Source organism: Amphiura filiformis, chromosome 3 (assembly GCF_039555335.1).
Source record: "Amphiura filiformis chromosome 3, Afil_fr2py, whole genome shotgun sequence".
NCBI lineage: Eukaryota > Metazoa > Echinodermata > Ophiuroidea > Amphilepidida > Amphiuridae > Amphiura > Amphiura filiformis.
Genome location: NC_092630.1, coordinates 85,001,518 through 85,029,517, shown reverse-complemented (window position 1 = coordinate 85,029,517; position 28,000 = coordinate 85,001,518). Strand labels below are relative to the sequence as shown.

The following is a 28,000-nucleotide window of genomic DNA, read 5'->3' as shown; positions in this document are numbered from 1 at the left end:
TGTCATAAATTTGCCTGTTTACTTTAATGCACAAGGCTGTAAAGTGCTTTATATATCGCATTTAAAGTATAACAATAATAACAACGGTTGCTGTTCCAATGGTTACCAATAGTAAGTTTATTGATGGCAGGCATGGAACAATGAGCAAATCAGGAAGCTAATATTCTCCTAGGAAATTGTTAGGAAAAACATTGAGAAATACATGAAAAACTGAGGAAATTATGCCCGCTTTGTAGGAAATGTGACTTATCTTACATTGTACTACTGGGAAATAAATCAATGATTTCCTCAAGCCATAGATCATCCTTTTATTGTTCTTATTTACTCTTGGTGTAGAGTCTGGCATGAAATGGGGGTATTCCTACAGTGATGAAATTATCAGTTACGATGCCCTTTGCTCTGCAGAACTTTGAGCCCTTAGGGACGCACCATTAGATATCAAGGGGGGGGCTGGGTAGTTGGGGTCGTGACAAATTTTTTTTTTTAGTGCCTCGGTGAAGCAAATTTTTTTTTTTAGCCCCTGGATGAAGTAATTTTTTTTTTTTCAACACCTCGGAGAGACAAATTTTTTTTTTTTTTCAATCGTAAAGTCCTATAATTTTCAACAATTTGTTTGTCGAGTTGTAAAATTTTGTCCATATTTTTTTAATCATTTTTACGTTTTGTAGCACCTAAATTTTCGAGTGCCACAAAAAACATCATTATTTTTATGTGTAAAAATTTTCTTGAAGTAGCCTATAATGAACCTCTTTTGGTGGGAAATTTTTTGGCATATTGAAGCTAAACTGGTTATTTAAAATACGGTACAATGTGAAATAAATGCGCGTGAAAAAAATTGGGTTTTTTAGGTTAATTTCGTCCGAAACCCACATACAGGCGTCAACATTGGGGATGATTGTATGGACCCCCCTAGCAAATATTGGGGGGATTTATCCCCCCAGGATCTACGCCAATGCTCTCAAATCAGTCATGTGGCCCCGGCATGTGGCACAGATTTCTATAATAATTTTGACATTGGGATGGAATTTGGTGAAAATCTGTGAAGTCGAGAATCTGTGGTGAAGTAGAGTAAATCAAGTGTTTTCACTCACAGAGCCGGCTCACATAACAACTTTTCAGAAACAAATGCATAAAAAATATGTACCAGTTCGAAGCTAAAATAAATATTTTATATGAAAAAACGGAGCAAATTCGCGAGAAGCGCGAAAAATTTGCAATAGAAAAGCTATATGAGGTTAATTTTTCTGCACTAACTGTGACAAATTTTTTTTCACCCTTGACATCAAATCTTTTTTTTTCTGGTCCTAGGTGGAGCAAATTTTTTTTTTTTTAGTCTGAGGTGGAGCAAATTTTTTTTTTCTCAGATGGTAGCGACAAAAAAAAACTACCCAGCCCCCCCCCTTGGTATCTAATGGTGCGTCCCTTATTGTTCAAGCTTTGAATCAAGTTTGGTATACCCAGCACATGTTAATCTTCTACATGTACTGACCAGTGAACTGATAATCACTGAGTAAGCTGCAAATTTATTATTTATTTAATACCAAGGGAGGACAAACCCAATACTATGTGGCATGATTTAAAAGGCCACACATTGTTATCACAAATTTATTGATCAATTGATTATTTGACCTTCATCAATCCAGCCTATAAAATGTAGATTGTATTCACAATGTCAAAGTGTTAAAATGGATATCCCACTGACAGTATTGTATACAGGGGTTTGAGAGGCCACAGACCAAAAACGAGGAAAATCACTAAAAACAGCGTAAAATCAGGGTAAAAACGCCAAATATGGGCTGAAAATAAAAGAAAAACACGTAAATTTTGGAAACAAAAAAAGAGGAAACCAGCTGAAAAGAGGAACTCTCACATCCCTGTATATAGTAAGAATTTCATTTGAATGAACACAACTGTTAATATATACAAATAGTGCGATGAATGTCTGCATACACTAAGTGATGAAGGTCCGCATGTGCATATTATAAAAAATTTGAATCCAAATCACTCATGACTAGTTAGTATTTTCATCATTAAGTATGCCAAGTTGTACATTTGCGTTGTATTTTGAAATCGTCTACGACTACAACAGTTGGCAGCTGTGTTCATGTTCATTCAGATGAACTTTCTACTATAGTTCATAATAGCTGTATCAAACTGTCATTACATAATTGCATTTAAATATGTGTTGAAGTGCCAGCAAAATATTATAGAAGTTCATGGTAAAAAATACACCAGATATCAACATTAGAAGAGCTTTGAGACAATATTTTTTCTTAGCTAATGAAAATATTCAAGATTAACTTGACATTAACTGAATGCCCCAAACTGGAACTCGCATACAGCGTCATAGATACACTCAAGTAGATTTGAGTAGGTCTTTCTCTCTTGTGATCATGAGTCTTTCCCTTTTTTCTCATTTCATTCTACAATTCATTTTGTACTCTTTCTCTCTCTCTTTCCATTCCGCATTTCATTTTGCTAAAAGCATCCAAATAATCAATAGTATGGACAAAACACACAGTGCATAACTTGTGTTTTTGTTTTCAAGGTTGTATTCCTTTTGAAATTAATGTTAGAATATATAGCAACACTAATGTACTCTAGTGCATATCACCCATGCAATGTTGTTTTCTAGGAAATGTTTTGTGTGAAATCATTCTCACAAAATCTATTTGATTATGTTGTTTAAACCATGTGTCAAGAGTTTCAATTCATGAATTGATTTTAGAAATGCAAAGAATAATTTGTGACCTTCCAAAATCACATATTCCCACTGTCCTTTTGGCCGTCAAATTGTTTAATTTTATTTTGAAAAAGAAATTTGGATGGCCTTCCATCTGATAAGCTTTCCATGTTATAATTGACAATCTTTTTCATATCATTTTGAATATTTTAATGCATGACAGCTCATGACACAATCTGTTGTGTGAAATCAATCGCATAAAATCTATTTGACATTGTTGTTTTAACCCAGTGTCAAGAGATTCAAATTCAAACACTGATTCAAAAAATAATAATAATAATTTGTGCCCTGCATCAAAATCTAATCTTACAATGTATGCTTTTTTCAAAATTAAGCAATCAAATTAAAAGATTTTCAAAAATGTGTTATTTGTAAAATGTAATTTTCAAGCAAATAATTGAAAACATTTCAACGTGTAAATGAGTTAAAGAAAAAACATTTTTAATAACAATTGATAACTTAATTACAATTAATTGATTTTGGTAAACATGACCAGGGGGTCTTTCACACCACCATCAATACCTGGACAAAATGGAATCTAGGTCCCGGGGTAGGTCCATTCCGGGGATAAGTTAACTGGATGGATATTTTGCCACTTCATGCAAAAATTATGGATGTTATTGCTTGTAAAATAATAAATATTATGGGAAATGTGGTTTATCTTCAGGACTATGAAATGAACATTTTTTTCTTAGCCTGATCACTCACTATAATGACAAGATTTTATACATGTACATGATTAATTGTCTCCCCTCATTTTCACATTCACACCTCATCAAAATCAGAGAATAAGATGAGCCAAATAGTGGTCAAATGACTGAAGATACGGGGTGATTGACTCATCACTGCTAGCCAGTATTACAATTTTAAATACAATCACTTAAAACAAAATAATGTAACTGCAGAGATATGACTGCACCCTGCTTCTTAAGAACCACAATAAAAGACACACATATCTCTGTTAATATCACAAACGTCCCTCAGTAAGTGTTACATCATTCAACTTAATCAACTAGGCCATGTCATAGATGTGTACATGTTGATTTCCACTTTGAAAATCAACAGACCAAATATCATTCCCAAACTCAATTGATGTCAGGAAAACCAACAATATTAAACCAATATATTTAGTATTGCAACGAGTCACAGCAGGTAATGCCATGTCATATTTAGTTTTCATTCATATTTCCAGTCTCTCAAGCTTAATGCATGGATGGCCATTAATTTGATCAATACTCAGCATATGGTTACTAGTTAGGTAATCAAATTCAGCGACAGTCATAATTTTATTGATAGTTATCGCTCAATATAATTTTACATACCGGTACATGCACACCGTGCATACATATCTTTACACTGTACACAAAGTGATGGCTCTCATGAAGATGCGAGTTTGGCACAAGAAGCATCTTAATAATTCACCTTCATGTACTAGATTAGTGTGGGTAGAAAATTTCCTCAAAATACAGATCTAATTTTAAAAGATTCCCTTTGGGTTCCCCTCAGTAAGTGAATCCATTATGTTATTAAAAAGCAGTATACTAAGAAACCCACAATCCGCCTTTCATAGGATGTGTCAAATTAGTGTCGATGAATGAAAGATTGATCCCATGTTTACTGTCAGAATATTAAAAGTATGAATTTATTATTTATGGTACATTTCCTCATCATCATTAGTATGGAAGTCGCAATTGTTGCCGTCATCATCATCATCATCTTCATTTTCACCATCCTCATCAATGTCTATGACACGGGACGTTCTTAGATAGGAGAGTATCATGGTATAAAACTGCACCTTTTTGATGAAAATTATCAAACGAAATATCAAAACTCTACCAGGCCTTATTACTTGCATGTAGCATGGATCCAGTATTGAATGTCAATAGGAAGCCATCAGTGATTAAAAGTACACATTGTAGGATGCCTGGTTTCTTATTACACAACAGTATGTACATGTACATGTATAAACCATCTAGATCTATCAATATGCACAAATGTGTACGACAGTACGACTAGCATGAACTTGGTGAACGTGTGTTGTGTGCCTGTTTGTAAACATATGCAGGGACACACATGACATATAGCGGTGTAACAGGGACCCCAGTCAACAGATTACAAATGTATAAAAATGTCCACAGTTGGGGTGTCTGGTCAGTCGGTGTTTGGGCGAATAAAACTAGACGAGTCTTCGGGTGGGTGTGTCCTCGGTTAGGACTAAATCATATGCAGAATGGGGTCCTCATTTGCAGGCCTGGAAAAAACAGGCAATTCGGCAATCTCCTTGCCGGGAAATTTGGTCATTTGGAGGGAAATTTTGCTTTTCTGAATAAAGAAATACATAAGAAATGGTGGCAAATCCTGCTTAACTAGAGGGAAATTGATCTCTCTTGCTGGGAAATAAACGTATTTTCCAGGCCTGCTCATTTGCAGGTATTTACTAACAGTGGTGATGAGTATACACATGTCAAAATGGTGTTCACCCTGAAACATTTCAAATTAAAAGGTAACAACATGAATGCAGCAAACATTTGGTATAATAAAATCGTGAAAATAGATAAGGAATAGTCACTCGACCATTCTTCAGTAGGGTATACATTAATTTTCAATCCATACTAATTAAAACTAATACCGAACACGAACTAGCAATTTGTTTTTATAGACCTGCTATGATAATTGTTACACATATTGCGTACTATACAAATGCAATTATAGCTACTGACCTGTATAAGAGGGACAAAGGAAGGCTTCAGGCTAACTGTACATGATTTCATCACAGAATTCAAATTAATTAGTGCAATGCTGTAACTGGGTGAACAAGATAATCACTCCTAAGTGTGCAATCCAATATTCATGTTACATATTTTCATAGTACAAGCCAATGACAGTTTACTGTATGCATCTACATGTAGCAGCACTGTCTGCTGTATGAGAAAAATCACAAATTTGTCTGGCCTATCAGTGTTTAAAAGCAGCATAAACAGGCTATTTACGGGCTAGATAAGCCTCACCAATTCATTATTTTTCCGTTTTAATTTCCTGACATGGAAATATCAAAGTTATGACTGAGCACCACCCACAAGTCTGGTTTAATATGAAACCATAATACATGTATGCTATGTTTGATGATGATTAATGTTGCAAATGAAAATATGTTGATTTAGATCATTCCTTGTCGTCACAGATCAAAGTAATAATAAGGCACGTGCTGACAGATAACGGGCAGATAAATTGATGCAATTTTCAGAATGTATCATGTAACATTGTACTGGTACTGTTATCAGTAAAGAATTAGTAAATACGCTTGTACTTTTGTAGCCAAACCTAAAATAAAAAACATTTTGGCTGGGGCAGATTTTCGAAAAAAAGTTGACTTGTGCGGCGGATTGTAAAGGTGATTTTTTCCTTCAAAATTAAGCCCCAAATCGAAACAACTGGGTGTACCATTTTTACATTTTTTAACTGTTTATTTTGCAGGCTTACATTACAATTTTTTCGATGGGACAGGCAGTGTAATTGTAAATGTACACCACCTCACTACGTACACATTTTTGTGCTGAGCTCACAATGTACACATAAAGTGTACAGAATTGTACATATTGGCCATTTCTTACTATTAATAAATGATTTCATCGTAAATTCCTTGAGCTGTCAAATTTGAGCAGATAAATTACATGTATCATTGTCATATGTTTATTTATCCTCTGTATTATAATACAAATGATTCCAATACATAGAGACCGCCAGACGATTATACATGTACGTAGTTGTTTTAACATAATCTGACAGGGAGTGATAATTTGAAAGCCATGAGGGATTGCCACACCAAGATATGCCTCATCAAGCCCAGGTCATGTTCATTTTACATCACTATGCATGGCATAGTTTGTTAGAAATTTTGCAAACAATGACGTTTTTTGCAATAAAGGGTGATTAAAATCAAATTGCCAGTAATATTACATGATGATGGAGATAGATGGGCACTAAACGTTACGTTATTTAAAGTGGCATGCAGAGATTGTGCACAAATTGATTGTTTTTTTTACATATTTTTGTTTATAAAAATTAATAACAAAAAAGGAAAGCAAAGAAGTAGGCCTACCAGTATCAATAGATGAGTGCTGAAATACCCTGAGTGTTATAAGACTGAATGAGATGCAAACTTATGGAGAACATAAGACACAATTCGTCTCACTCACATCACATACAGAGCTTTAAGTTTAATTGTTAAAAATCGTTTCATATAAAGAGCTTTAACTTTAAAACCATGTTACACAATGTTAATCGATATTGGCACATAGAATTCACCAAAATTTAAAGTTCCAAGTGTCTTCCCTTTGAGGACAATGAATTTAACAGTAAGTTTGAGGCTAAATCTAAAGCCAGTATTGTACATAGGCCTATAGCTCTGTATGTGATGGCGAAACACTTTTGTCTGTTAGACAACAATATGTGAGGTGAGGTGACCGATGAATTGTCCATGTTGGCGGTTTCCATACTCATTAATACATGTATGTCTGAACTATAAATACTGCAACACATAAATTGAATTTTAATTGAATTTTAAATTGTCTGTTTCATTTGAAAATGTTTTTAAATCATTCCTAAATTTTAATATGTTAACACTTTTTTGTGCCTTAAGACCCTATTAAAACACTTTAAGAGAGAAACATCTGTTTGGCTATCACCAAAGGAATGCAGAATGCCCCATCTTGTGTGTGACAATTACTGCATTTAAGGGGGTACTACACGCCTAGCCAATTTTATGCCTATTTTTGCATTTTTCTCAAAAAGTATAGCACATTGGTGACAAGTAAGATATGTATATTATAGGGGCAAGGACTACAATTACTGCATTGAAAATTTAGCAACTCAAGGCAAGTAGTTATTGATTTATTGATCAAATATTGGTTTTCCCTCATTTTTTACTGTAACTCCACAACTGTTGTCTGTGCTGAAATAAAATTACCAGTGCAGTAGTTGTAGTCCTTGCCCCTATACATATCTTACTTGTCATCAATGCGCTATAATTTTTGAGAAAAATGCAAAAATAGACACAAAATTGGGCAGGGGTGTACATAGTACCCCCTTAGGCCATTCACAATTAATTCTTAGTTTCCTGTTTCATGGTTGAAAACCAGGGATGAGGCGACTTTTAATTATTAATTATTAATTATCTTTTATTTTCTTTATTTTAAAATAAGTGGTCGTAACCTACATCAAGCCATTTTGACAAGGAGCATGCATTTAATTATTTTACTACTATGTTTGATTTTATACATAAGTAATGGTACAATTAGGTTCTATGTTTATTCATCATTATAGATGATATGATCAAAGTCAGAAAGTAGCAAATGGTAGTCATTAAAAGTTATTTTTAAAGAGAAAATCCAAAATATAAATAAAATAATTAAATATTTTGCAATTCTCTACTTTGGACGCGGGCGGGAAACAGGAAACTAAGAATCAATTGTAATTGGCCAATAAATGCAGTAATTGTCATTTATAGCCGCCAAATGATATGGGCTATAATTTTCTCTGTTGTAGAATAGTTGAAAGTACTTCTATTCAATATTTTGATGTCAAAGACGAATTAGACTAAAATACCGGACTTGACAGACAGCATCTTTGATTGAATCTCAGCCAATCCTAGGACTATAAATTTTGTACATAGCTACATGTGCATGTATTGCACTGTCTTACAGCCAAGTCTACATAGTAGGCCTATGTACAGTATGTCTGGACCATAGAGCTCAGAAAAAAGTTATCCAACAATGCAATGCACCTGCCTATACTGTGTTTGTAGTCTACATAGCATCAAAGCTCATGAACTTTGTACAGTCATACATGCATGCAATATAGCACAACCAGTGGACACAGTATGAAGTTTTGCACACTGTACATTGAACTTCAATCAGGCACAGTTGACTTGATCTGGTTCCAAGGTAATGTCAACTATTGTGCCAGCTAGTATGCTATACAACCCACTGTCAACAATATTATTTATGGGAACCACATGATGTGACAACGCTCACTGTCAACAATTTATCAACATTGACAACATTCATGCATAGCTCTACAGTCTATGATTCATGTGTCCAAAGCATTTACAATAGGCACCAGAAACAAATTTGTTCGATCTTTGGATCGACTGTCGATGCTGCTTCAATGGTTGTTAGGGGTGGTGCAATAATTATGTGTACCCCCGGGTGGTGAATTCTCAAAATGGTCTGCCAAAAATTGCCCCCCCCCTTTTGATGTGCCAAAAAATCTTTGCCCCCCCCTTACACATGCTAGATTTTGGAGAACCCGAATTTAAAATCTTAAATTGTCTTATCATATAATGCGAAGCGCAGCGAGCAGGAAATTTTGCATATTTGAGCGTGTTCGTAACATTTTCCTATGCCTTTTTAGGGCGTAATATAGAAACGGTGCCCAAAATATCTGTGCCAAAAATTGCTTGCCCCCCTTTCGACTTGCCAAAATTGCTTGACCCCCCCTTTCGACCTGCCAAAAATGCTTGCCCCCCCTTTTGGGCTGCCAAAAAATCTTTGCCCCCCCTATAATTCACCACCCCGGGGGTACACATAATTATTGCACCGCCCCTTATGAGCTAACAAGTAATTTAAAATCAAATATATATTGATTAATATCAATACAGGCAAATATTCATATCACAATTAACAATAGTCATAAACAATAAGGAACAACCAAGCATCGAAAGATCAAACTAATTTGTTTCTATTACCTTACTGTATTAGTTCCATTAATCGGCCAGGGCACTTAACAAAATAATTTTGGGTGGGCGCTTAATTTTTACATTGTTCAGGCCAACAAGACGTTAAAAGGCCCAAAATATTCATCTATCATCATCAGTGTGTCATATGTTTCAGACCATGCATTCAGATTTGCATGGGCAGTTAATAGACTAATTTATCAGTTTGCTTGTTGTAAAGTCACTGGATGGGCACTTATCGGGGCATAGGCGGTTAATGTAACAAATACAGTACTACAGATTGAGTTTAATATACTAGGGGACCCACCAAGCCAAAAGGATCTAGAGAAAACCAGGCCTTGAATTTTAATTTTTTGGGGCCATGAGCTGTTGTGGCGTGTGGTGGTGAACTCAACGACATGTAATCGTGGGTGCGCGCTGGTTTGAATCCAAATGATTCTGATTTTTTCTCTCCTTTATTATAATGCCAGTTTGTCTGAGCTCAATTTCCTTATTTATTATATATGTGGCACAATCTTATGCGACACGATCTGGTCCATGGGGGCCAAAGGAGGCATTTTTGAAAATTGAGATTTATTACATTACAGTATACATACAATACAATACAATACAATACAATACAATACAATACAATACAATACAATACAATACAATAATACAATACAAAGAGCATTTGCGCCATTTCCATAGGGCTCAGAGCGCTCAGAGACCGTGCATCTTAAAATAATAATTACAATACCAATAAGAACATGTTAAGGGACCAACTAAGTTTTAAGCACTTTTTAAAATATATTTTGCAGATTTTGTTCTTCTTTCCTGTTTCAGCTGTTCCTCGAGTAAAGTCCCACCCCTAATTCCTGAAAATTTTTTGGTCAAAAATTGGTGGGACTATACTCGAGTCAGACATTGATGGGTTGGCCTAGGCAAAAACGCAAAAAAATTTTTTTTTGAAAAAACAAGTTCCAAAATAATAAAGAGCAAGAAAAGCGTGATCCCCATCAAAAAATGGCACAAAAAGCTCTAAAAACGACAAAACATAAAAAAAAAATCTCCTGTTTGCCCTCTTTAAAAAACCAATGTTTAAATTACAAGTCAATTGCCGGTGTCTGTCGAGGAAAAATTAAAAAAATTGCCCTCGAAAGGCTTGAATTATGTAAAATACTCCAATAAGGAAAAAAAAAATAAAAGCTCATGAGTGGTTTGAAAACAAATGCGAAATGCAATTTAAAAAAAAAATTATTATTCCGTACTTGGTATTTTTATGGTATTTTGAGAAAAAAAATCTGATTTTCCCCGTCTCTATGTTGCTATTCATTTATGCACGATGCAGGTTTAGAAAATAATAAAATATTTATTTTATTTCATGGAAAGTACATGTAGATTGAGTAAGTTTATACTTGAATCAACTTGCGTCTGACTGGACCCAACGGGTTGATGAAATTTGTTGAACATTGCGTCTGGACGCAAGAATTTGTGTCCAGCGGGAGCCTTGATGGCGCTCATTAACAGGGCGCTTGCGTCAATCTGTGCAAGGGACTGCTGTTCTTCTCTGAATCCCAGTGTAATAATACACAACACATGTATGTACCGGTACATAACATAAGACATAAAAAATTACAAAATTAAACAATTAATTATGTCAGCCCTGTGTTACACTTCCACAAGGTCTACGGGGAGAATTTCTATTAAATTTATTATAAAGTAAAAACAGCCATACCACATACCATTTCCATTTGCTTTTCAAAAGCATGCATGCATGAGAAGAGTGATACCATCATGCCATGAATGATGCTACAAATGTACATGTAGAGGTCCTATACAGTTTTTAGCACAGTACTTCAGCGGTCTGGCAATTTGGCCCAGTACGGAAGTGGATGTAGTGTTAGTCGACTAAAGTCGAAGTCGCGACTGTTAACAGTTGGCAACTCAACTTTTGCTATTGTCATTAATGTCAAAGAAAAAAGTCGACTTTTTACCATCATTATAAAATGCCTATCTTAGGCCTTCATTGTCTTAAAAAATAACAAAGAAAAACGTCCAGAATCTAATTCTTCAAAGTAAAGAAAATTTTGTTGCATGGAATTGTTTTAAACATTAAATTCATTTTGATGACAGTTCCGTATGCATTGTTTTGATCTGATCTATTACAACAATCCAACCTTCATAATTTATGACCTGCCAAAGTCGTTGACTCTGGCTCAGTCAAAGTTGTTAATTTCAAGCTTCCGACTGGTCTAGTCGACTTAACACTAGGTTCTGATTGGCTAGTAATTGAATCACATCATCATCATATCGGCACCTCATTCGCTTGTCAAACTGCATAGCAACGTGTGGACTACAGTAAAATTAAGCATTTTTTGGCCAAACTGGAACATGCGCGTTGCGTCCATATAGCGTACTATAGCCAAAATATTAAATTCTCGATCATGAGAGCCAACTTGGGTATGCACTGTTATTTGCGCCGAGCGTACTATGCAATTACCGGTGCTTACGGCGCAAACACAGCTTTTGAGAATTGAACAATCACACTGTCATTGCTAGGCAAGGTCAAGGTTCGGTCATGCAGGTTGCGCGATCGTGTTATTCTATGAAAAGTACGCTGACACAGAAGGTACATCCTCTCATGATCGAGAAATTGTTATTTTGGCTATAAGCGCGTACGCAATGCAAGGCTTGCTCGAAAAGTCTAGCCAAGAATTCCTCACCAATAGCTTCACATTCTAGGCTAGAGACCTTTGCATTAAAAATCTAGTCGGATTCGCTGAAGCATGACACCATGTAAAGCAATGGAAGTTCAGAAGTAAACACAACCCGATCACGACAGGCGGTTGCATCAAAAATGTTGCTAAAATTACACTTTAACAGCAAAATTTTAGACTATCCAAAATAGGCAAATCTTGCTAAAAAAAATACAGTTGACTCATCGAAATCATAGACCATTAAATGGTGTATGTCGAAATAACTTTCATCCAAATTTCAACATTAACAAAATATATTAACCTCCGGTGCCAAAAATTGCACCACTTCCCGACTGAAAAATGATAGCAACGCACTCTAGCATCGAATGCGTAACTATCGTGTGCAAATTCGAAGCTAGAGTTCTCGAGTAATGCAAGGCGTGTGTATGCTTTCTCCTGTACATCGCGCTCTATTCGTGTGTGTTTATCGCGGAGCCACTAGCGTTTATAGTATTCCAGTTTGGCCAAGAAATACTTAATTTTACTGTACTACTGTACAGTTCTTTTTACGTGATAATGAGACAGGGCAGACAACTGACAATGCGGGATGGCAGAACACCACGAGCCTGAAGTAATTTGCTGAATAGTGCCTCTCTCAGTCTCTGCAGTTCTGTTGCTATACGTCGAACAACTGAATACATGCACAGTGTGTGGATCAATATCTTTTTGTAAACATTTTAGGCCTATAACAAAATGTATATTTTCGTACAATTGTACAACTATCGTTTCTACCCTATGACCTTAAAAGTTACCTGTTATCAAAGTGTCCGCAAAAAACTGGTCATCGCTAGTATCTTTGATGCTGAAAACTAACGATATTCACGCAGGGACAGGCCGAAAACCTTACCTCGATCGTAAAATCCAGCCCATGCATGTCATAAAGTCATTATTTCATTGTGTAAATGTCACTGATTGTGTCCATGTATTGTTATTGCACCTGCGAAAGCAGAAGTCATGCTGAATTTATACATGTGTCACTTGTATGACCCACCCCATGACCCCCGGGGGTGGTGAGTCACTTTACAAAGGTGTGTCGGATTTAACTATACCATGACCCACATGTGCGTCTAAACAATGACGGACATTTGCCAACAATGACTGAGCCCCTCGTCAAAATTGTGACGCACATGTTAAGGATTATGACTGTCCTCATGACGCAAATTTGACTCACCATTTAGGTATTTTGACTGACACTGATGCACCTAACCATTGATGCACCTAGGTAAAGTGACTGACACTGACGCACCCCTCGGGGTAGGCCTATGTTGTGATGCACATATTGAGTAAATGACCGTACCCTGCGTCACTAATTGGTTGGTAAATGACCCAACCATGACGCACATCCCCCGGGGGTCCTAGGGTGGGTCATACAAGTGACATGTGTATTATACTCGATCGCTGGATCACCACGTGAATTCGCCTCTAAAAAAAAAACCTCTGCGACCAGGTTGTTAAGCATCGAGCACGCTGACTGGCTTAGCAATTATAAAAGTAGTTTTGTAAACCAATCAGGTTAGACGTACTTTACTGGCGGGTCACATTAATTCATAGCGAAGGCTGTCGCGTTCATTGATTGGCTTACGTTTGCGATGAATGGTGTTTGCAACCAATCACAAAACGGGTTTTAAATAAATAAGGCACCCATCGGAAATTTTGTACACGTCCATGATGACCTTTAAAAAATATTTTAGTGTACACAGTTAATCTTGATATATTGTATATATGTTTTTGTTCTTTGTAATTGACTACACCTTTATATTTGGTATTTGTCAATAAAATCTGAATCTGACATCATGCCACGAGGTAGCCGGAGGCTTCGCTTTTCTGCGAAAGCGAGCGAGTGGTATAAAGTCAGTTTCACACCTGTGATTTATGGAGCATATCATAAAATCTCTGAGCACATCCACAGCGCATTTGACAGATAAAAATGACATTTGCAATTCTGAGCAACGGGATTCCATGAAATTGAAGATTATGTAAGTTATCTTGTTTTTCATATTAATTTGTTTTTATGATAATGTTATCTGTACTTTTTATTGATGTTTTTATATTTGATCTGTACTATTATATTTTGTTTTAATATTGTTCAGCGCTTTGTGATCTTGTTTGATGTAAATGCGCTTTATAAAATTAAAGTATTCTGTCGGTCCGTGCCACGTCACTTCCGGTTGATGATGCGACTCACGGTCGAGTGAAAACATTCGATTTTTGTTGATGATTTCTGTCATTGGTGTTATGTAAATTTCGATCGCAAATAGTCAGTGGAATCAAACAACCGTTTCTAAGTCTTCAGAGTGGAAGAAACTTACTTGATTTACCGTTTATATACTGACAGACTTCAAATTAAATTCAATGGTCGAGTGTCGTTTTCTCCGAAATTGAGGGTCACTCCAGCAACATCGCTATGTAGCCTCCTTCACAGCCGGTTTCTGTTGTTCACAACAAACCGTGAGCCACATGCAGTTTGGGCCCGAGACTAGAGATAGCCCGGATGTCCGACCGACAGAATTATTATTATTATTATTATTATTATTCTACAGTAGGCCCTACGGTACAGGATCGGTAATAATTAACAGCTGGTCGATGGTCTGCTGTATTTGAAGTGCATATTAAAGTTTGTAAGTTTGTGACTTCGTATGTTATGTGCAATAGATATTACAGGAAGCTTAAATTGGCACGCTTTCCTGCAATTTGTCATGTTTGTCTGTCGCTTATGAAAGTTATTTGGAGTTCAGGGCACGTCACACCGAGTGTGACGTGACCTCGCTGGGCATATTCTGTTGCTGAGCCTGAAGTTTTGGGTCAATGTCAAGTCAATTTATAACAATTAATAACATGTCAATTGTCATGACATAAATTCCAACACATCCATGCATCGCCAGCATGTAAATTAGTATTAAATGCATCACACTCCAATTCACTGATCACTCAGTTCTACTTCTACATCATCATCACACAATTCCCAATCATGTTCTCAATTCAGAATTCTACATCAGACATCTGACATGTCTGAGACATCATGTAAAACTGACAAGATCATTCTCCTTACCTTTTAATTTTGTGGATGGTTTGCGTGCGATATTACAATCTCTGATCTCTCCTCAGTGCAGCAAAAGTGAACGTAATTCATTAAAACACTGAAGAAATCAATCCTGGGCGATTACTTTTTCGTAGGCTCATAAATCTTTTCGCCAACATGGACGATCGGATCGGATGATGTTCATTCAGGGGCCCCTCAGGTTGTCCATAATTAATTGGGTTGGGTAACATTTATCAACAGAGGGGGCTATTTTACACATTAAAATGAGTCAGACAGTGTAGGTCGACAAAATATGTCTAAAAAAAAAAAATTGTTGAACAAAAGTAAGGGGAAAAATAAAGAAATTCATGAATAAATTCATATAGATAAAAAATATAACTGATTAGAAAATACTAAAATAAAAAACAATAAATAACTAAATAACTAAATAACTAAATAACTAAATAACTAAATAACTAAATAAATAAATAAATAGGTAAAATGTAAGCATCACTATACGATTTTGCTTCAAATATCGAAACTGCTGGATCAATCAAATTCACCACCAACATCCCTCTTACAAGGTAAAAATAATAGTGCAAACTTGTCCACAAATGGCCTCATGAATTTAGAACCAAAATTGTACACAATAATTAATAGTGCCATAATCATAATGGTCCACCAAATGACTTCAATTGGGCTTTTACAGCGCTTTGAACACTCCATGATCTATGGCAAGGCGCTATATAAATACAGATTTTTTAATTTTTTATTTATTCTTTCATTTTGCAAAAGTTTCTCACTTCAGAGGGGGGAGCAGACTACCCCCCCTTTTTTTTTTGCTTCTGCTTTGGACACCCAACACTCTGTTTAAAGCAATAATTTATACAATAAAGGTGAAAACAAGTCCACAAATGACTTCTGAGGGGGAACATCAGACATCCCCCTTCTGCTTTTGCTTTGAAAAACAACACTATATTTTGAAAGCAATAATTTATACATGAAAACATGTCCACAAAATAACTTTAATTTGGCCTCCATTTCATCCATTTTCTCATTTTTTAACTAAAATTGTACACAATAATAGTACTAAAACTGTCCACCCAATGGCTTCAATTGGGCCTTCATTTTGCATAAGTTTCTCATTTTTGAGTTGGCACATCCACCCTCAGACACACCCTTACATGTGCCCCCCCCCCTACGCTGCTCTTACTGCCCCCCTCCCCCCTTTCAAAATTGTTTCCACGTCGATGCTCGAGCACAAGACTTGGCTTGCTGGTTCCTAGTGACTATGGTATATCACTATCTCCTATTGATTGCATTTAATACATTGCCAGCATGATTGTAGAATCTGTGATTCTATGTAGCCATGCAGTAGCCAGTTCCCAGACTTCTTGTAGGCATGTTACTTCTGTTGCAACACATAAGGGTATGACACAAAAATAGAGCTAGAGAAAATAGGCACATATATAGCAGAGAAAATCAACTAGCAATATATATACTGAAACTGTGTTCGTTGACTTCAACATTTCTATTTCATGTTTTTAGAAAATGAAGTTAGGACTTGAAAGTATCTTATCTTTTAATCTGGGGGCACTCACATATACAGTAAGCCAAATAATTAAGGTACCAGTTGTGTTCACCCCTGTATATCCCAAATAAAGACAAATATGCCCCCCCTTTTTTTTTGCTTCTGCTTTGGACACCCAACACTCTGTTTAAAGCAATAATTTATACAATAAAGGTGAAAACAAGTCCACAAATGACTTCTGAGGGGAACATCAGACATCCCCTTCTGCTTTTGCTTTGAAAAACAACACTATATTTTGAAAGCAATAATTTATACATGAAAACATGTCCACAAAATAACTTTAATTTGGCCTCCATTTCATCCATTTTCTCATTTTTTAACTAAAATTGTACACAATAATAGTACTAAAACTGTCCACCCAATGGCTTCAATTGGGCCTTCATTTTGCATAAGTTTCTCATTTTGAGTTGGCACATCCACCCTCAGACACACCCTTACATGTGCCCCCCCCCCCTACGCTGCTCTTACTGCCCCCCTCCCCCCTTTCAAAATTGTTTCCACGTCGATGCTCGAGCACAAGACTTGGCTTGCTGGTTCCTAGTGACTATGGTATATCACTACCGTATTCACTCGATAGTTAGCACATGTGCTTCCTATCGAGGGCTTTTGAAAACGTAAAAAAACGAAAAAAAAATGAACAGCGCCATCCACAAAAGTGACAAAAGTGTAAAGGGTTTTGAGCAAATCATCGATACACATAGCTATATAGATGAGGTGACCTATGATGTCACATGTTTACATTCAGACCGCCCTCTGTTGTTTCAGAGCAGGCAAAATAACACAGAAGTGTCTATGACAGACAACATAAATCTCTTTAAAACTCAACTTTTAAAAACCTTTGAAGTTTTGTGAGATATAATGTATATAGCTTGATGCATTTATAAACAAGATTGATACCATTTTTTGTATTATTTGCTTTGAAACCAAAGTTAATGAATAAAATCAACTTCTTCCATGTAAACTATAGTGTTTTTTGCCTGACAGATTTGATCACAGACCAACAGAGGGCGTATCAAATGTAAACACATGTCACCTCATCTATACGAACAATTAAACCTACGAATTTGTGTGTTAACTACATTAGCTCAGTTGGTAAAGCGACAGACTTTGAATCATCTTAAGATGAGCGAACTGAGCAGGAGTTCGAGGCTCGTTATAAACTTTTCCGTTGCTTTATTTTTATTTTGGGGTTTGAGCTTTTCTTCATAAATTTAATCTTTTTTTGCTTTGTTTTTCATTTTGTTTCTTTATTGTTTCTTATTTGCTTTATTTTGTTTTTTTTTCTTTTCTTTTCTTTTTCTTCTTTCTATTCATACTGGGGTCATGGGCTGTTTATTCAAAAATGTAGTTGGGTATGCCCTCAATGTTAAAATGAGGTGGTCATGGTCCTCTTTGCCATTACACGCTACAGAAATTCCATATTTTTCAAAGGCTCTGATGATGGTTCCCTTCTATCAAATGACTATCATTGAAGACTGAGTTCATGCAGTCTATTTCAAAATACTGACTTCGTTTTACATCCAGAAGGACACAATAACTGCGACTTAAACGTGATATGGACATGCTTTTTAACCGCAAAGAAATCTTTTGCATTTTATAATTTTAACCTTATCCATTATACTTTTATGATTTTGTGCAATCTGAAAAAAAAAAACAAAGAGCGTGTTTATAGTGAGCCAGATTATGCGGTATTTAGCTGGACTGCCACGCAGTCTATATTTGTTTATGTTTTACTAACCATTGCAAATCTAGACTGCGGCGGTAGTTTAGCTAAATAACGGAAAGATTATCTCAATATAAACACGCTCATGTAATGTAAATCCGCTCGATTCAATTGTGCCTGTTACATTGTGTGCTTTATTGAATCAGGGACCTTGTATAGAGGCCCTGCATGAAATTATCGATTGGCTCCAGACAAAGGATTTGAACCGGTGTCCTTCACCGTAGTTATAGCGGAGTGCAGTCCATTCAATCAAATGTTGTCATCAACCTATTTGATCGTAGTGCAGGGTTATGTGTGTGAGACGAACTGTCACGGTAGATTGCAATCATGCTTTTATTGAATGCATTTGAGTAGTCCACCATATTTACGGGATGATACGTCACATGCAAGGCCTCTATATGGAGGGACTGTAAACGGCTTCCACCCATTGTACCATGCGAGTTGCAGGTTTACAAATTATCCTCAGTTGAGCAAGCATGAATAATCGTTGATCAATAGACCCTACTGAATCCAAGCACAGTTACAACACAGCGCGTGGCTTGTCTTGTACATTGCGAAATGAGCCTATCAGTTTGCCTATAATGACAGACTCTAGAAATGCCAACATAAATCTTCAAAGAACATCATCTTAAGAATTATTTCAGTATCGAAATTAGTAGGAATACCAAGTGTACGGTGTACACATTCCAGAAAAAATATAATTTTGTTTGTTCTAGCATTCTGTATCTCCACAAAATTATCACATTTTGTCTTCAAAATCCTATATAAATGATTTTCCATGCTACACAGAAATTGTGTTCGACAAAGGATAGACATTTTACACAATTTTACATAACTTAAAAAAGATATTGGAATTTTTTTTTTTTTTTATATTTAGTAGGGTAATTTGTGTAATTAATATAATTTTAACATAGCGCACTCGGCGCAACTCGCATACCCTCGAAGGTCGAAAAGCTAATCTGATAACAATCGCTTGACAATAATCTGTTTCCAGTCCTTGATTAAATGCCCAAAAATACGCCAACAATGACATAACAGCAAGCCAAAGGCAATTCTGATCACATAGGCGTGTTTATAGTGAGACAATCTTTCCGTTATTTAGCTAAACTACGGCGTAGTCTAGATTTGCAATGGTTAGTAAAACATAAACAAATATAGACTGTGTGGCAGTCCAGCTAAATACCGCATAATCTGGCTCACTATAAACACGCTCTATGGCATTCAACGCCATTTATTGTTCTAGTGTGTCCCAGCAGCTATGTCTGCCATTGAGGTGTAGCATGCATGTGTGTAGAAATGCATGAAATTGGATGTAGTGGTGAAATTTTAAAGTTGACCCAATTATTCGCCAGCGAAGTGTTACGTGTAATCCGATTATCACTTTGTCTATTAGAACGAAATGAGCGTATTTATTTGCCTTCAAAAAGGTGCGTGATCCAGTTACCAAGGAGTTATGTAACCACTCCACTTTTAATCCAACTGATCTCTAATTGTTCCTTTGGTAAAAATAAATAAATAAATAAATAAAAAGCCCACAAAAAAACCTTCAAGAATTGTCAAATGTAGGCCTATATTAAGTAGTTAAAAAAGACCTGTAAAACAAACATGGCAGAGAAAAAAAAATCTAAATAGTGAAATACTGAACAGATTTGAACTTCATCGAGTCTCAAGTCCGGCGTTTTCCAAACTGAGCTAATGGGGTTCAGACATACATTTGCAGGTTGAATTGTTCAGTATATAGGTATGTTTTGAATAAATAACCCATGACCCCAGTATGAATAGAACAAAAAAAGAAAGAAAGGAGAAAAAGAAAAGAAAAAGAAAAACAAAACAAAATAAAGCAAATAAAAACAATAAAGAAACAAAATGAAAAACAAAGATTAAATTTATGAAGAAAAGCTCAAACCCCAAAATAAAATTAAAGCAACGGAAAAGTTTATAACGAGCCTCGAACTCCTGCTCAGTTCGCTCTTCTTAAGATGATTCAAAGTCTGTCGCTTTACCAACTGAGCTAATGTAGTTAACACACAAAGTCGTAGGTTTAATTGTTCGTATATAGCTATGTGTATCGATGATTTGCTCAAAACCCTTTACACTTTTGTCACTTTTGTGGATGGCGCTGTTCATTTTTTTCGTTTTTGCATCGTTTTCAAAAAGCCCTCGATAGGAAGCACATGTGCTAACTATCGAGTGAATACGGTATCTCCTATTGATTGCATTTAATACATTGCCAGCATGATTGTAGAATCTGTGATTCTATGTAGCCATGCAGTAGCCAGTTCCCAGACTTCTTGTAGGCATGTTACTTCTGTTGCAACACATAAGGGTATGACACAAAAATAGAGCTAGAGAAAATAGGCACATATATAGCAGAGAAAATCAACTAGCAATATATATACTGAAACTGTGTTCATTGACTTCAACATTTCTATTTCATGTTTTTAGAAAATGAAGTTAGGACTTGAAAGTATCTTATCTTTTAATCTGGGGGCACTCACATATACAGTAAGCCAAATAATTAAGGTACCAGTTGTGTTCACCCCTGTATATCCCAAATAAAGACAAATATGTTAAAATTAAAACAAGCAGTCAATACCTGTACTCTTTAGCTTGGATTTAAGACCTTGTTGAAATTGATTGAGAATTAAAGAAACGGTGATCTAAAACCTAATGAAGAAACAAAATCAAAAGTTGCACTTTTGTGTTCTAATCAGTGAAAGGACGACGCTAGTTTTAATGTGCTAATCAATGGAAGCACAGCAATAGTTCTCTTGTTCACGAACGCTTTGTGTACAAATCAATAGGGCATGCAATGAAGGAAACTGCAACTTTGTATATTAGCACATATCACATGCCTGTCAATATACTCCCCTTTTTCAGCAAATCTGTTACCCAATAATCCAGTTTTTTCATCAGCTTACACCCAATGACCTCTTTTTTAGAAATTTACACTAAAACAGAAAAACTTGTCTGCACATAAATTGTAAAATTTTTACATTATGAGAAAGTTATTTTCACGGACAATGACACCCAATTCTAAGCATTTCCACACATAATGACCACCATTTTCTTGGAGCCGCCACTGAATGACCCCCTTTTTTTGACAAAATTTGCCACCGATAGACCCCTAGTGACTCCGGTAGGCACAGGTACGTCACTTTCATATTCGAGTGCACCCACCCCGGGCTTTAAATACAACAGAGTAATTCATTTATACTAGGAGATCACCCGTGTTTTGGGGTTCATAAAAGCATAGAGTTTAGATTTGATTGTTGTAATAAGTTTGATATGAAATCATTGCGGCCATTGCATGATTAAGTTGCCAAAGCATCAGTAGAGTAAACTCCCTCCCCGTATAGAATAAAAGTCCCCCATACAACTGCACATGACTAAAAAATAGGACTACTGTTAAATCTCCTCCCCATAGGACTACACAGTAAAAGAATCCCACTGTATGACTATACTGACTGTAGGGCTACTTTTTTCCCACCCCACCCTTGTAGGACTACACAAGAAAAAAAAGAAGTAAAATGCCCCACTAGGACTTCATGGCAAAACATACATGTCTCCCAGTAGGACTACATTAAATAATATCTCCCATGTACAATATCAACAACTAGAATTATGCGGTTTGCAATTCAGGTGGCCCCCACACAAAGGTGTGTAAATAACAAAGGCCTGTAAATGCTAATAATATGCAATATACAAATCAGCTCATTATGTTCATAAATATGCAAATAACATGGCACAAAACTATACATCAGGCCACCATTTCCTATCCCATACCAATTTTGAAGTTGATCGGTTTAATGCGTTTAAGCTGCAGAGTGGATTAATGAAAATGTAGGCAAAATATTCAAATAAGCTCATTAATATTCATAATATGTGAATAACATGACACAAAACTATTATAGCACATCACACCACCATATCCAATCACCATACCAAGTTAGAAGTTGATAGGTTATTATGTTTAAGCTGCAGAGTGGATTAATTAAAATGTAAGCACAATATGCAAATAAGCTAATTAATATTCATAAATATGTAAATAACATGACACAAATCTATACAGCACATCAGGCCACCAGTGCCGCCGAAAGCCATTATGGGCCCGGGGGTAAAATGAACACACAGGCCCCTTTTTTATGGGCCCATTAATGTATGTTTTCTTTATTTTTACGGGCCCCCAGGACCCCGGGCCCAGGGGTAATGCACCCCTTTAACCCCCCTTTATTGGCAGCAATGCAGGCCACCATATCCTATTACCATACCATGTTTGAAGTTGATCGTTTATTGCATTTGAGCTGCACAATGAATTAATAAATAAGTTGGTTCCGCCATGCAGACAGCCAAATAGACTGGCAGCCAGCCAGACAACTATTTGGATGATAACATAAGCCCCACACATGTGTGGGATGCAAAAAAATTGGCTATAATACATGTATCTTGAGATAACATGCTATCAACATATGTTTTACAAAAAAACCTATGATCTACTTGTATCACATATCCCCTAAATATGGTACAATCTCAGTGACAGTCACTGTTAACAAAAACAAAATATGACATTTTATTGGGATGCGGACAACCCTATTCTTCGCATCACAAAAAAACCTTTCCCGAAATAATGTAAACCATAAAAGTTTTTAGTGTTACAAATTCACAGAACTGCCTAATTTATAATAGATAGATAGATAAATAGATTTGAACTTTCTTACATTGTGAACTTAGACAAACTCTTGATATTTAAAACATTTATGCCAAATGCATCAAAAAAATCATGTGATTCATAAGCCACTCTGTGTTGTGACCAACAAGTTAATAGTGTGAGACATATGAAATTATTGCAAACATATGCTGACAGAAACAGGTGGATATGAACACAAGAAGATAAACACACACACACACCCCTGGGCACACCCCATTTAATACACACACGCCCCCACACCCCCAGGCACACACCACACCCCCACATTCCACACTAGCATCCAGAGAAACATGGACCTCTCTTACTCTGATTGATTTGCAAGCCCTTTTAAGGCCCATTCAATGATTTGCTTATCCGGATGATCGTAAAAATCATCAAAATTCAGATTTTGGTACCTTTGTCATTGTCATATATGTGACATGATCAAGGGGTATGAATCACATGTTGGCCCTGGTCGAAAATGAGTTTTACATGTGTTTCTAAAGAGGACATTTAGAGCTGTCTGAACCTGAAAACCCCATGTTGATACCAATTGTCTTTGCAAAGTTACATCAATTTATCAATCGCTGAAAACAATATAAAACAAAAGAATTTTAATACTTTCTTTGCCAATATCTCAAAATCAATATTAGCGACATCCGACTCATTTCTCTTGATCGTGTCACGTATGTGCTAACATAGCCTGTGAGTGGTTCAGCCGAAAGCTGTGTATTTAAGACGAAATAAGACATTTTACACAAATCTGTAATTTATATACTTACAGTATCTAAATTAGCTACATGTATTTGAATGGGGCTTCAACTTTGTCAGTACTGCTGTTTTCTTTGTTTTTTGCCAAATTTGTCATTTCAAAAATACCAAATGACAATTTGAATGACTTATCCTTCACTTAAGCAATTTATAAACAATTTTAATTTTTTTACACTTGCACTGGGATCACTGAATGGGTCTTTAATGAGTGACATATGCAGGGCTTTGTGGTACATCATGAGCTTTTATGCGTAATTGGCCAATAAGAAAACCGATCTATTATTATGATTGTGGGACAATTGAATCAGTTAATCAGAACCCAACATTCATGTTTACACTTTGTACACTCTGAATGTAAACAAGGTCGGTTTTTCTCTGCCAGCAAGTGTAATGGGCACATCTGCTGAGTCTGGTCCCAGATCAAAGAAAGCCTGGTCCCAGATCAAAGAATCCCGGATCAAAGCTCCACATGGGTCAATACCGGTACCCTTGAAAATAAAAAAAGAAACCAAATAACAAACCTGTTCCTGCTTTGTCATGACAGCAAGGCCCTGAGCTAATGAGGCAGATGTCTCTTTGGATGTCTCCAGAATCTGCTGCAGCTGAATATTAAGAGTAGGCACCATTTCTGAAATGTGATGAAAACTTGAATCAATCATCTGTGACATGGATGATATGCACAAATTAGTTCTATTCTAAAGTTACTGCACCATGTTTTGTTGGAATCCTCAGCAATAGTGACATCTGGTGACTGGTTGAGTATCCAATCTTCCTAAGACATTGCAGCCAAATGTGTTTGATCTTGTGATTGACCGTCGGAGCTGCTTTGATACTCGTTATTTTAAAATGAACAAGCAACTGGTCAATACATTACGTACAAAGATTAAATGTTATCACAATTAACAACAGTGAATTAATTAACTGATAATTCATAATTTATAAGGATTGAACAAGCAACCATGCCAATCGAAAGACTGAACAAATTTGGCTCCATTGACTACATGTTGATAATCAATTTTATGATTCTTAAAAAAATTGTAGTCTTTAATTTGTTTCATATTTTGGTTTCATTCGTTTATTTTGCAAAACAAGATTTGTTTGAGTTGTATTTATATTATCATGTTAGGTCTTACTACTATTTTGTGCAATCAGTTTCCATATTGAATTATTTGTATTTGACATTAAATGAATTATTTAGTTTGTATTTGGTGCAATCATGGAAGAAAGAGATATCTCTTTCTTCCATGGTGCAATCGATAGTTTTGAATAATATTAATGTTTTATAGCTATGCTGGTTCATAGGTTGATTTTTGTAGTGTCTTATCTTTGAAGTAGTTTTAATGCTTATTGGGTCCCCAATATGATTTGATCCTTTATTCTATATGCTTTGCCTATGTATGTAGTATTTAGTATTTTAAACATGTTATAAAGTTACATTGTAATTTGATTTATTTTGTAAGCATTGTATTTATCTAAATTTGCAATATTTTTAGTCGTGTATTTGAATTTATGTAGTATTTTTAAAACCTTTTAAAAATAATTATGTTATGTAAATGTTGTATTGATCCCTGGGCCACAAGGAAGAACAGATGATTAATTGTGTTTTCAACTGATTGAGTGTCCCAGGTTAAAGAAGAAATAAAACAAAACAAACAAAACAAAAGGTTTGCTTTTTATATTTTTGATTATTTTTATGTGTGTAGTATATATACAGTGTGATTTTTCAGCTATAGCGCTCTGAAATAGGGCTGAAAAAACAAAGTGGGTGATTACATCAGATCACTTGAAAACTATTGTAGGCCTGCTTAGCATACAATTTTGTGGGCCTAAAGTTATGTATGTTCTACAAATCATTTGAAGAGGTATAACAGAATGAATCCTAAACATCCAGAGTGTGAATTCAGCCTTTGTTCCACCATTACATGTTGTTGATTTAAAGCAGCCTTTTACCTCAACTTTGGATTGATTAGGGCCTAAGATTTCACACCTACATGTAAATAGGTGTTGAATGATTTCTGCATTTGTGAGTTGACAGCCCCCCCCCCCCAGTTCTAAGTACTTCTTACCAGCTAATTCTACAGCAGCTTGAGGGTTTCCTGCTGATTTCTGCATTTGTGAGTTGTCAGTGCCCCCCCCCCAGTTCTAAGTACTTCTTACCAGCTAATTCTACAGCAGCTTGAGGGTTTCCTGCTGATTTCTGCATTTGTGAGTTGTCAGTGCCCCCCAGTTCTAAGTACTTCTTACCAGCTAATTCTACAGCAGCTTGAGGGTTTCCTGCTGATTTCTGCATTTGTGAGTTGTCAGTGCCCCCCCAGTTCTAAGTACTTCTTACCAGCTAATTCTACAGCAGCTTGAGGGTTTCCTGCTGATTTCTGCATTTGTGAGTTGTCAGTGCCCCCCCAGTTCTAAGTACTTCTTACCAGCTAATTCTACAGCAGCTTGAGGGTTTCCTGCTGATTTCTGCATTTGTGAGTTGTCAGTGCCCCCCCCCAGTTCTAAGTACTTCTTACCAGCTAATTCTACAGCAGCTTGAGGGTTTCCTGCTGATTTCTGCATTTGTGAGTTGACAGCCCCCCCCCCCTCAGTTCTAAGTATTTCTTACCAGCTAATTCTACAGCAGCTTGAGGGTTTCCTGCTGATTTCTGCATTTGTGAGTTGACAGCCCCCCCAGTTCTAAGCATTTCTTACCAGCTAATTCTACAGCAGCTTGAGGGTTTCCTGCTGATTTCTGCATTTGTGAGTTGAGTATTGTCTGTAAGGCAAGCACCTGTTGTTCAAGAAGTGTGTGGCGTACTTCTGCAGTCTGAAAAATGAAAGTATAACACATTTTGTCGCAGATAGATTTAACCTCTCACAGTGCAAAGTGAAACTAATAGAAAATTAGTTTCAAATAACACCGTTGACATGACCAAATTTCCTGAAATCTAAGCAAGTAAAAATGTAACTTCTTTAATGATCCAGACTTAAATCATCCAAACATTAAATGCAATGAATGTCAACAAATTGTCTGCTTATAATAATAACAAAATTATGATATTGATATGTAGTAACAATGACTTCAGAAATCACAAGGTCCTTCAAATTTCTGGGTATCTATAACCTCACTTTGACAAATAAAATCAAATTTCCAAGATGTGTGTTGTCCAAAAGTTCCAAAAAAGGGGTGCATACTCTTAACTAATGTAAACATATCATCACTGATTTTGTTCACTTTGCAGTAAAATGAGACATTTGATTTTATTACTTTGTAACATACCATAATACTTTGCTATTATGTGTCCAAAACCATTGGGCTCCATCAGGCACGTGACTGATGATGGTGTGACATCAGACGGCAGGGAAGTTCTTGTAATGCTGGGTCCCATGCGTGTGACAATTGGAAGAGGAGTCCCTCTTTCTTGTTAATGGCAGGACTTCTCTGCCATCTGACATCACACCATCATCAATCAGATACCTGATGAAGTCCGATGGATTAATTTATAAATGATTTTCAAACTACTGGATGAATAATCTACACCAAGACATTCAATCTTACTTTGAGAGCATTGTGAATGGATCCTACAGACATAAGATCTTCCTCTACATCGTCATCATCTACTGGTTCAGCAGTGGTATAATGTTCACTGTAAGCTCGATGATTCTTTAATGCCTCTAACCATTGCTGTGAAAAATGAAGGAAATATAATGAGTGAAACATGAAAATTGTTTCATATCAAGTGTCTACCTCAATTTGGATTTCTAACTTATTATTGTGTTATTCCAGTTGAAATCAATACACCCCTATGGAAGACAAGATCTTACCTCCCACACAGGGGTGTAGATCTCAAATGGAGCCACCCATTCAAAAAACCCCATTTGAAATTCACACTCCCTTGTGTGGGAGATTAAGATCATGTCTTCCATAGGGGGTGTATGGATTTCAACTGGAATAGACTATTCTATGAAATTGCTCTATGAATGATAGATATTTTAAAAGTACTAAAGACAAAATGCAA

At 36.1% G+C, this 28,000-nt stretch overlaps 1 protein-coding gene across 1 annotated transcript in view; it reads right to left on the bottom strand.

The window, feature by feature from the left end:
* LOC140147566 (oxysterol-binding protein-related protein 1-like) overlaps positions 1-28,000 on the bottom strand; it is an 89,210-nt gene that overhangs the window by 22,132 nt on the left and 39,078 nt on the right. The window contains 4 exon segments of the mRNA XM_072169346.1: positions 24,527-24,633; positions 26,072-26,125; positions 26,694-26,808; positions 27,541-27,666. Coding sequence (XP_072025447.1) covers positions 24,527-24,633; positions 26,072-26,125; positions 26,694-26,808; positions 27,541-27,666 — 402 coding nt within the window.